Raw genomic sequence first — 12,316 nt, forward strand, 5'->3', positions numbered from 1 at the left:
AGCTTAATTATGATGCAAAACACACTAATGAATCAGGAACAGCCTAAATTATTTGGGGTGGCATGGCCAAAATAGGGCTTTATATATACAAAGCACATTAATTAAGCTTAAATAGTTTTGTAAGGAGGAATGGTCTCCACCTTACCATCGTTCTCATCTGCTCAGCAACCACAGGAAATGGAGAAAGTCTTCACGACTAAAGGAAGTTCTGTTGGTTCGTAAAACTGCATTAGTAACATTAAAGTAACTGTATAAAGTGTATGCCAACCTTATACATGTCATAACTCTAGATGACCCTGTATAAATATGTTTAGTGAGAGGTGTGAAACAGCTCTGCATCATACACTCAGAAGCTGACCTAGACTCATACATCAAACCATGGGGGTTTCAGAAAGAAATGTCACACAGAGCTTTACAGAGGCTTTAAAGTGTCTCACTAAATTCATGATCCTAAGTGGAGAGTTCATGACTCTGCTGTGCATATAATGCTTATCTATAATAGCAGCTGTTTACTGCCATGCTATTAATTCAATCCAAGTTTGGGCTCTGTGGAAGCCCAGAGGGAATGTTTTACAGCAGTCCTGACATCAGAGGTCCATAGAGACTACACTGCAGTGATCTTGGGTTGTGGGAAATATTTTGGTTGGCAAACACAGAGAGACATTTTATAGTATGTTTAGCAAATGACATTTTAAGAGAGTTTAAAACAGTTGCTCTAGTACTCTAGTGTTGGCTGATTATTTATTTGGTTTACATCATTGGCTCTTACATTCCCATAGAGAGACTACAAGCATGTGAAGGGAATGAATTATTTCATTTTGAATATCCTTGACCCAAAACCAAACCGAGCCATAGAGCTCCTCATGATCTCTTTCACATTGCCTGAGATCTATATTCAAAAACACAGCTTCAATGAAATATGCACACTTTAGATTTGTTTAGATTCAATACATATACTCATTTACTGGACAAAAAATCAGTAGTGAATTGAAATACATTACAAACAGTGATTGAATAAAAAAGATCTAAACAGGAACAAGAACATGAGAATAGTTTCACTGTTGTCTGCCGCTCGAGCTGCTGCTTCACGCAGGGCACGTCATAAAAGAAAATAAATGTGCTCCAGTGGAATGGTATCCTAATTGATTCCATTTGTGCTTGTAAACTTACTCACTATGAAGAGAAGTTAGTGGAAGGCGAGAGGTGTGCAGGATCTCACACACCACAGCTTTGGCAAAGAGTAAAACACGTTCCCTCTCAGACAGCAAGCCTTGCCAGCAATAAATTATAGACCTATAGACCTGTATAGAGCTATAGGACAGGAAAAACTCTGTACGTATATACATATCATAACATATCTTTTTTGTGGAAGTAGAATGGTGAAAAATTTGTGTCATTTGAAATATTGAAGTTGGAATAACCCAGTTATACTGAGGTGGAAGCAAGATAGATGCTGAGTAAGTTTACAGTTTTACACACATCTCTAATCAGGAACAGCCTTCTGAGATCAACAGAATAAAAACAGCACCTAATGTATGTGGTTAAACCTTTTAAGTAACAAATATATAACCAACATAAAATATAGTGCGTGTCTGTGTGTGCGCGCATAAAAGTTTGCTTTTTAAAAGTGCCGTTGTATATTAGGTACATTTTCCTAGAAGCTCACTCTTACCCCGATTCTGTTTTTGTGAAAGGAGCCCACTGGCGTCATGGTTAATTTAGGTATCCTTTAAGCGTTTTTGTCTTCTTGCAGAAACTCAAAATGAGAGTCTTGTGTGGAATATGTACATGTGGTGGCAGCGGAAGGACGACTTGAAAACAAAGCAATACAGATTAAATTATGTTGTGATGAGTCATACCATCTTTTTGTTATTTCTGTCTTTGACTCAGGGCTGGTGACATGGTACATGACTGTAAAAAACAACTTAATATATACCACACTCACCCACAGTCACCCACACACACACACACCCACACACACACACACACACACACACACACACACACACACACACACACACACACACACACACACACATGCCTATAGAATTATAATACTTGCTTTTCTTAAAATCGAATCGTTTTTAAATTAATTTGTATTGCAGTACTACGGCACAAGCACAAGCAGTTTTAATATTACTATTTTAAAATACTACTACTATTACTACTACTACTACTACTACTACTAATAATAATAATAATAATAATTATAATAATAATAATAATAATAATAATGTATTATGTACTTTTCTCAATTTCTATGATTAATAATAATAATGTATTATTATTATTAATCATAGAAATTGAGAAAAGTTTGGGGTTTTATCGAACATGTATAATATTCAGAACAGTATCCTCCTATATTTTCTACGTATACAGAAAAGTACTAGATGTCTGTAATTCAATCCTGTTCTTTATCAAATGTGGGTCAGAGGCCTGTGGTAATGCACTAATCCGAAAACGATGATGTAAATGTAAAGGCACCTCCTTATCCACACTTTTTATACTAAATAACATTACATAGAGAGTAAAACAGATTGGCACTGAGCCTCTCTTAACTTTTCTGATGAAAATCCATCTTTAGGGAAAACATGAGCAGTGATGTAATACTTCTTCAATCTACATATTTAAGACACTGTGCCACTACCTCAGTAAGAAAAGCTTTTTAAGTGCATGGCTACAGGCAATTCAATGACTGTGAAATGTGGACATCGGAGTAGTTTCTGGTGTTACAGTGCCACATACTTTAGGTATTCAATTCTTTCTTGTTCTCATAAGGGATTATCAAATGACACCAGCCAGTTTCACACTTACTGAATCAACAAAAACCAGGCTTTGTATCTTTAAACATACCAGGATTAATTTTCTTCTTGTTGTCACATTTGTAAATCTACATAATTTATTTTCAAAAGCTTTAGGATAAAGGAGAATTCATTTGCGGATCTCTGTCTTTAAATGCATATCTCATGTTTTATATTTTTTTGAGCCTTACGGCAACAGAAGGACTTCTTTTTCATTCTATTCATTCTCTGCTCACCTCACCTTAATTATCTGAGTCAAATATCCCAGTGCATGTAGATAATGCTCTCACTTAAGCCTGTAAGGAAGTCAAGAAGTTCTGATGAATTTTGACCGGAGGAAGCTCTCTGCTCAGAGGATGTGAGATACTTCGGTGGATGTGAGACTGAACTTAGCTTCATAGTTTATCGCTTAGACCATGCACAGCGCTGACTCACATGTTAAACCCCTCTTCCATCCACATGACTCTAAGCCTGACTAAGTTGGTAGGTATCAGTAGACATATACACACGTCAATGAGGATGTTGTAGAGATGATCACTTCTCTCTTTCCCCCTCACTCTTCTCTTTCCTTTTATGTGCTTAAAACATTTGTAGATTGCTTGTAAGTAACATTTTAAAGCTGGGGGAGAATAATACATGCTGAGTTAGTGTATATCTGTGTTTGAGTGGGAGGTAGAAAGCAGACAGCAGAAGAAGTAAGGGCTGGTACAGTGGGTGGGGGAATACGTTTCCGATGGACAAACAAGTTACAGGAGAAGGAAAAAACAGATTAGATCCTTAGATTATTGCTGTCTGGATCCACAGAAAAATGTTTCTCATGCTTCAGGCTTTGAGTAAAGAGTGCGGCAGGAATGCTGGCTGTCTCAGTATGTTATGGGAATTTCAGTTCACTTTTTTTTTTGTGTGAAACTTGACAGTAATAGTCTTTGTAGTAATAGTCAAATTCCCTGCAAGGTACTGGCTCTGTCAATGCCAGAGTTTAAAAAAACAAACAAAAAAAAAACACTCAGCTTAAATATTTGTTCATTCATTCAAAGATTTTCACAAATTTGAAAGTAGTGTACTATTTTTAGTCTAACTATGAGATGCTGTTTAGTCTGTGTCAGCTGTGTCAGTTTTTTTTTTTTTTGTTAGTGATGGTTTGGTTGGCATCAAATACTTAATTTCCATGCAATACCCTAAAAAAAGCTGGAAGTTGGATTGACCATTCTAAATTTTACCTAGCATATATTGCATTGCCCCATGGATGTGAGTGTGTGTGAGTGTGTGTGTGTGTGTCTGTGTCTGTGTGTGTGTCTGTGTGTGTGTAGTGGTGAGTGATGGGCTAAGATCTCTTACAGGCTAGTTTCCTGGGTACAACTTCTTTGTATGCTGTTTTTCTGAGATAGGCTCCAGATCTATTCATAGTTGGAATAAAATAGTACTTAATAATATTTTTAAATCTTTGATATTAAATAAAGAACACATGTAAAGACATTGTAAATTGTGGAACGGTTTAGGAATTAGCCTACAAGTCGGGATTCTAAAATCTAATTTTAATATAATTTCAGCTGATAATATTTCTTAACATTTTTTTATTGTGTTTTCAGGACATTACTCTGCTATGCAACCTGTAGACAGCTAGAATGGATTTTAGCTAGGAAAGGGATGAAGGTGTAAATGCCATCCTAACATCCTTAACTGTTCACTGGACTTTTGAAATTTGAATTTATTTTTAAATAACCAAACTCTGATAATTTCCTAGAATGTTGTCTGGGACTTCCTTAGTCTTGATGTTGTTTAGGTGTGTCCCCTTAAAAAACCTAGTGGTTCCAGGAAAAGGTGCATTAATACTGAGATCACATGACAATTTAATTACCCAGCGGTGAACTCCATTTATCTAATTATATGAGAATTTTTTTGGAGAATTGGTCATACCAGAATTCATTTAGGGGTTTCACAGCAATGAGTGTGTGTGAGTATTTTTGTTGCATATCATTTCTGCACCAATATTTTGGCCAACGTTGTTATTTAATATTTATCTGAATATTATCTGAATAAACCCATCTCAGTTTCAGATTGTAACACTACAAAATGTCACATAGATTAAGGGTGGTAAATTCTCATGTAAAGCCCTGCACACACACACACACACACACACACACACACACACACACACACACACACACACACACACACACACACACTCTTGTTGCCACATACTATTATGGGAGTCATTTGGTCCACATAATCCACATAATCAGATAAAACCTTATCTCTCTCTCTCTCTCTCTCTCTCTCTCTCTCTCTCTCTCTCTCTCACACACACACACACACACACACACACACACACACACACACACACACACACACACACACACACACACACACACACACACACACACTATTTAAACAAATATGTTTTCTTCTTGTTTCTAGTAATGCGGTTCTTATGTAATAACAGTCACAGACTAATTACTGTTATGAGTTTTGAGTTTATATCATTGTTTTTATGTTTGCACGGGATTCCTCATATGTTCTGTATGTTTTGCATGTACTTAAGTAACAATTATTGATCAATTATGGATTACTAATATAATAATAATAATAATAATAATAATAATAATAATAATAATAATTATTATTATTATTATTACTATTATTAGTAGTATTATTATTATTACTATTATTATTATTATTATTATAATTATTATCATTAATAATGATAATAATGATAATAATGATAATAATGATAATAATGATAATAATAATAATAATAATAATAATAATAATAATAATAATAATAATAATAATAATAATTCCTGGCCTGCACTGGCAGTCTGGGTCAGGCCGATGGCACGTAACAGGACCGGGCGTGAACATGACTCTATTTATATGTGCTGACCATTTTCCTCTCAAGCTGCTTCCTGTTTGGAGAAGCCTGATGGATATTGTCCTGCTGTCTTTCTGCCAGCCAGGATTATATTAATACAAACATGTCTCACACCAGCTATTTCCATCCCTTATTCAAGCTAATGCATGTACAAACACACATGCCTAGAATATATAATGCTCTTTAAACACTAAATTTATCACACCTACATTTGCTTATATGTTATTATATATCTATAGTTCCACTAATATTCAGTGAGTTTTAAACAATGAAGCATTACAACAATCGTACAACACTTACACAGGACAGATCATTTATTTAACAAAATACGGATATTCATAAATATACATCTCTTTTACATTCTTCATATATTTTTTTTTATAATTACTTTATAAAGCGTTAATATTTAGTGGATTGGAGCAGGAGACAGTTTGAACAGCAGTGTGTAGGTGTATGTATGTGACCGCTTCTAGTTTCGGCTGGTGTGGATCGCGTGGGATGTTAAACAAGAAGTGGTAGTGACCATGAATTACATATGAGGAAATATCGTATCATTACAGCGTCAACAACCTATGAAATGAACTTCTATTTATACACAAAGTGATGACACATTCGATCACATAGGGATTTCCTCCTGTCTATTTTAGTCATGCCAGGTCCTGGTATAGACAGCGAGTTTAAACAGCTTTCACCCTGAAATCTATTAATAAAATAAGCTGAATGAATGCTACCTTAAATAGGATACTCAAATACGCCGAAGGAACATTATACTGTACATTCGTTAGATTTTTGAAAATGTAAATAAAATGACAAGATTTCCATCAACAAAACAGCTACATTTTGGCTAAGTAACAATAACATCTTATTCAGATTCAGAGTTGTAAAGACCAAATCAATAACAGGAAAGGTAACTGTAGCAGTCCTAAAGCTGTGAAAACATGCTCCAGTTTTACTGCAGGTGTCCGGACAGCAACACTTCCTGGCTCGGTTAAATCATATCTCAAACACACCCACACTTCACATGGTCTCAGCCTGGTCCCATGATTCCCATGCCACATTAGCTTGTTAGGACGTTCTAAGGACATATTACATTTATATGTAATATGTTATACTGTATGCAACGTCATCACTGCCGCTAACCTTAAAGATGATTTATTCATGAGCTGTGTGAAAGCTTTAAATCCATTTTAATTCTCTACCCCTATGCAAAACTGTAGTAGGTGCTTGCTTTATAGTGTTTTTGCTGAGTTTGGTTATTCGGTTATACAATGTGTACAATACCATAGCATTTAACACATCTTTAATATTCTTATAGCATAGTCTTTTAAAGTGCAAAAGAATAGTTGTTAAACAACCCTGGGGAAATGTAGTGACCACCAAAAATGACATTGCTGACATAAATAAAGACATCTTCAATGTGTATACATAACAAAATCACACTAAAAAATGCTGGTCCTTCATGTGTTTACGGTCTGTCATTGTTACATCAAGTAAGAGCAATGGTTTCTTACTTAATGTTTGCTGATCCTCATGTTTCTCTTCATAAAGAAACTTTTTTCTTCAGGCAATTATCTTGGACTTATGTGTCTAGTCAACTTCATTTTGCTGGTGTTAGTGTTTCTACATGGAACAACCATTTTAGCCATTTCCCCATCCCACATATTACATATTTTCAGTACCTCCCTCCAGAGGGACCTTCTACTGAACTCATGTGATACCAGTCACATTTTTATACGTCCCTGCTTCCATGTATAGTTATTCAGCATCTATATAGCTTCCCAGTCTAATTGGGCTATATTATTCTATCTGATGGAGGTGAGCTGTTTACGTCATGCAGTTCAATACCTGACATCTGATAACATTAATATACTTTTCTTGGTTTCTTCACCAGAATATTTTAAGCCTTGTAACTGTTGAATCTGTGACTTCTTGAGTGACACAACTTTATGGCCACCAGCAATACAATCATTAGTCCCAAAACCAGTACAGCGATCATAGCAATTACAAGCACTTTGCTGTTCAGAGTTTCACAGTGTTCAGATCTCACATCCCTGAGGCTGACTTTCCCGTACCCAGTGTCACTTGTGAATTGGCATGTGGCATTGTCAATGTCAACATGGGTCTGCTGTAAAAAACTGATCAAATGCATGTTTTCACAACAAATGAGTGGATTTGAGTCAAGATATAGTGTTCTGAGTGTCTTCTCTAGGGCCAATATTGTGGAAGGATCTAGAATCTTCACTTTGTTGTTCTCCAGATTCAGACTCTCAATGGCAGAGTCTCTGCCCAGAAACAGGCCATCTAACAGGTTATTGGTCAAATCCAGCACCTTTAAGCTGCGTAAGGGTGAGAGGCTGATGTTCAGCTTTTCAAGCTGGTTTCCTCTCAAGTAGAGATGGGTGAGGGACCTCTCCAAGCCTGAGAAGGCCTGTTCACTGATTTTTATGTTAGGGTTCAGAGATAGGTCCAGGATGAGCAATGGGCTTCCCTGGAAGGCATGTGCAGGCAAGGAAGTCAGTTTGTTATCAGATAGGTAAACGTATCGCAGGGTAGGGATAGAGAAGAGAGAGACACAGCCACTGGTTTGGTTTTGTTGTGGACCACAGATGTTCAGTTCATTAAACTGAAAATGCAGGTTGGTGATGCTGGGTAAATGAAAGACTCCAGAGTCCAGCATACTGAGAATGTTGCCCTGTAGGTAGAGAGTCTGCAGTGCCCCCAGTGTGTTTTCCATAAAGGTCAGGTTCTGTAGGTTGTTGAAGCTCAGGTCAAGGGTCTTCAGTGCATTTAGAGGACTCTCAAAGTCTACCACAATGTTATCCAGACAGTTATTGCTGATGTTCAGGGTATCCAGAGCCACCAAGCTGGAGAAGAAATCAGGAGGCACAGCCTTGAGCTGGTTATAACTCAGGTCTAAGTACAGAAGTCTGGGAAGTTTCTGGTGTGTTTTGCTGCTGTGAAGTGGAGCAAGGGTCAGTTCTTCTATATCCCTCAGATACTGTAGCTCATCTTCTGGACCTGTGCTGTTCAAGCTATGCAGCTGGTTTCGGGAAAGGTCAAGATAGATGATCTTATTCTTCCTTGGCAGAACAGGAAAGTAGTGCATCTTATTCTCTCTCAGGTCCAGGTAGAGCAACTCGAACTCTTGGTGTGATTCAATGCTCTGGAAGGAGGTCATGCTGTTTTTGCTTAGGTTTAGTGATTTCAGCTGGAACAGGTTAAAGTCATTAATGCATGAGATGGAATTCACTGATAAATCCAGCTCGGTGAGATTAAGCAGAGAATCAAATGTGCCCTCCTCAATCTCTAGGATGACATTGTTATGTAAGTCAATGTTTCTTAATGAACGGGAACTAGTGAATGTACTATTGGCTAATTTTGTTATGCTATTTTCATTTAAATAAAGATTGGTAAGAACTGGAGCATCTCTCAGAAGGTAGTCAATCATGTCCGAGTAAAGGCCATTTCCAGACAGGTCAAGATTCTGTACTTTGGAGAGTGGTCCCACATAGTTTTTCAGAGCTACATCCGGAGCTTCCAGGTGTGTCGTGTTCTTGAGATCTGATTGGACAAACTGCAGGAGTTTGCGGGACAGATTGTGCATATGGTTGTCAGGGAACACACTGGGCAGTATACTGCTCAAGATCTGATTGCTGGAGTCATCTGCACTCTGGAGCTATGGAGGAAAGCATAAAAAAGCCAAATTAACTCTCATATTCTTACGTTTCTAGGCAGAGACTGATAGATTATTTCATCAGCATATTTATAATAACTGTAAATATACAGAAAAGGTTTCTGTTGACACACAAGCATTTTAACATATTTATTGGTACTGGCATTCAATGACGCAAATATGGCCTAACTGTGGCATTGAGCAACTATCCAGTTCCTGCAATGCTTAAACATGCATGAGCAATGAAATGGTGCAGACACAAAATATGGCACTGTTGTACAATATTTCCCCAGCTTCTTTCCCATCAGCCTTATGTCATATTGTGTCATAATACACTTTGAGGAACACTTGTGTCCCATCGCTTAAGGTGATTTCCTACAAACTTAAAAGCCAGTAAATGTTTGTCTTCAATAGACAATATCCCATAAACACTGGGGCAAGACAGGGGTAAAGCAGCCAGTCCACCTACTGGAACAAACACTGGCACTCTACAGAAACAACTCTACATGTGGTGCCAGTGGTTTAATCCTGAGCTCCATTTACTGTATATAGGAAGTTTAGTATGCTCTCCCGGTCTCTAGGGGGTTTGTTCTCCAAGTTTCCTTACAACTCCAAAACACCTGGTTGTAGATACCATGCACCATACACCTCACTAGTTACTGGAGATGGATAGATAAATATGCTTATCTAAAATAATATGTTTATTTATTTATAGATAAAATATGTTTATCTTCTGCACTGCCAGTTTTTTCCAGTGTTTTTATATCATTCTCACTTCGCCCCATTGGTAAAATTTTTAAAAATACAAAATACTTACATATGTTTATATATGAATTTTCCAAAATGGCATTAAGTTCTGGTTCATTTAAAGGCTAAATTATACTAAAAATTAATTTTATATAAATCAATTATCAACTGTAGTTAATCTATAAATATACTGAGTACATCGCCATTATTAATGAGGACAGTGCATTTAACCATAAATAAAATATGTGATTCATATCAACTGCCTTTTTTAATTACATGAATTAAAATCTGATTTAAATCTCTTTTTTTTTTCAGTTTCTGTTCGGTTATTATAAAGTTCAGAACAATTGTGAAATCCTGCCAATTTAATTCAATCTGTTAAATCTGCCTAATAAAGTAATAAACAGGAATCAGAACATAAATGGCTCTATTTAAGAGATGCCCAGAATGTCACTCACCTCTTGGCAGAGTGAGAGCTGTAGAGAGAATAAATTCACGATGAAGAAGAGGACCCACACCTGGGTGCTCATCATGCTGCAAAAATAGAGCAAGAACAGTTTTAGTACACGCACAGAGACCGATAAAGCAGTGTGAACTCAGCGTACAAATATATATTATTACGTGGAAGTGTGAATCTGTTGTAATATACATCCCTCTTATATACTATTACAGACTCACCCATCCATGTGCTGTAAGTGATAGCTATTATATTGTAACTGATACTGACAGATTTCTGTAGTGACAGATGATTGTTAATCTTTAAGCCTTAATTTATTCCATTTTGAAGGGAATCTTTGACATAGATGACATTACAGAGCACTCTGCAGAAATACATTATGTCGTTTCAGTTCTTATACTCATAATTACTTTTCTGACGTAAGAGAAAGCACCCACATGTCAGAAAAAGCTGAAATTTAGTCATCACTGACAGAGGAAGGTTTTAGATGGTGGGGGGATGACGGATATCGGGGTGCCGAAGTGCATGGTATTTTCAATTAATTTCATTATTCACTGGCTTGCTTTAAGGACATAAGGTCTGAGGACAGCATGAATCACATCATTACACACATACACAAAGTAAAACCTCTGACTTCTCAAAAATCAGTTTCAGACAGATGACCAAATGCTTACAGCGTGAGAGGATAATCATCTAACTTCCTGTACAGTTTTTCAGGATGCTGTTCCTTCTCTGTTACTCAGTTATAGAACATCTCTGTTTATGTAGATAAAAAGGCATCATTTAGACAGGGCTCCCTATGTTTTTTGTATCCAATCTGGCCACAGAAGGGAAGAGAAAGAGCGAGAGAGAGAGAGAATGAAAGAGCGTGAGAGAGATGAATGAGAAAGAGAGTAAAGTTGTCCTTTAGCAGTAACCTTACCTTAGAAGCGACTGCACCTATTCAGCTATCTCTTGAAGAGGGTGTCACTCATGCTCATGCTGCCTGCAGCTTCTCAGTTCAGCAATGACACAGTGCAGCGGTCCATTCCCTATTTTTTCCTCTCCTCTCCCCTCCCTTCTCTCCCTCCCTCCCTCCCTCCCTCCCTCTCTCTCTCTCTCTCTCTCTCTCTCTCTCTCTCTCCCTCTATCTTTCACTCTCGCACTTGTACACATCCTGTGAGAATATCCTGCATTGTTGTTATGCCCCTACTTTCCTTCTTTGGCCTAACCTTTTATGGAATTGAGGAGCTCTCTCTCTCTCTCTTGCACACACAGGCACGCACACACACACACACACACACACACACACACACACACACACACACACACACACACACACACACACACACACACACACACACACAAAGGGAGATAGAGAGTATCCATTTGAAAAACTGCAGCTGGCCTCTGAGAATAAATTCCTTTAAGGAATGACACGAGGAGTGTTTTACTACTCCCTATGTCAAGTACCCAATTGATTGCTATTGTTTTAAGCAAAGTGAAATATGTACTTACTCTGGCCTGGACATGACTTCCAATGACAATTCTTCATTTAAAGAAGGTCCATCTCATTTGAAAGAACAGAGAACCTGAGCAGACAGTGATGGGCAGGCATATATAAGGACAGCCTGTAGTCGGTCAGGGATTTCCCTTGTTTACAAGCCATGCTCATTAGAAGTTAGGAGCATTCGATGTTTTTTTTTTTGTTTTGCATTTTTTGCCCTATCAGGATCATATAATAAGCTGTCTGACACCTTTATTTTACTTAGATATTTTACAAAGTA

General features: G+C 37.3%; 1 protein-coding gene across 2 annotated transcripts; it reads right to left on the reverse strand.

Annotated features, from left to right (window-relative positions):
- Positions 1-5,969: 5,969 nt before the first annotated feature.
- Positions 5,970-12,091, reverse strand: lrrc32 (leucine rich repeat containing 32). 2 transcript variants are annotated; one of them, XM_047805019.1, is made up of 3 exons: positions 12,048-12,091; positions 10,552-10,627; positions 5,970-9,349 (listed from the first exon to the last, which is right to left on the reverse strand). In XM_047805019.1, the coding sequence occupies exons 1-3, from the start codon at positions 12,059-12,061 to the stop codon at positions 7,571-7,573; spliced, it is 1,869 nt and encodes a 622-aa protein (XP_047660975.1). In that variant the 5' UTR covers positions 12,062-12,091; the 3' UTR covers positions 5,970-7,570. The 2 variants fall into 2 exon arrangements, with proteins under 2 accessions (XP_047660975.1, XP_027011156.2); XM_027155355.2 differs by lacking the exon at positions 12,048-12,091 and adding an exon at positions 11,473-11,619.
- Between the last annotated feature and the right edge of the window lie 225 nt (positions 12,092-12,316).

Source organism: Tachysurus fulvidraco, chromosome 20, assembly GCF_022655615.1.
Source record: "Tachysurus fulvidraco isolate hzauxx_2018 chromosome 20, HZAU_PFXX_2.0, whole genome shotgun sequence".
Taxonomy (NCBI): Eukaryota; Metazoa; Chordata; class Actinopteri; order Siluriformes; family Bagridae; genus Tachysurus; species Tachysurus fulvidraco.

What these genes read in the sequence shown, in the direction of transcription:
- lrrc32 (XM_047805019.1), bottom strand. An exon ending in AGCTCTCACTCTGCCAAGAG is followed by an intron (nt 9,350 to 10,551) that starts GTGAGTGACATT and finishes TTTCCTCCATAG; the next exon opens with CTCCAGAGTGCAGATGACTC.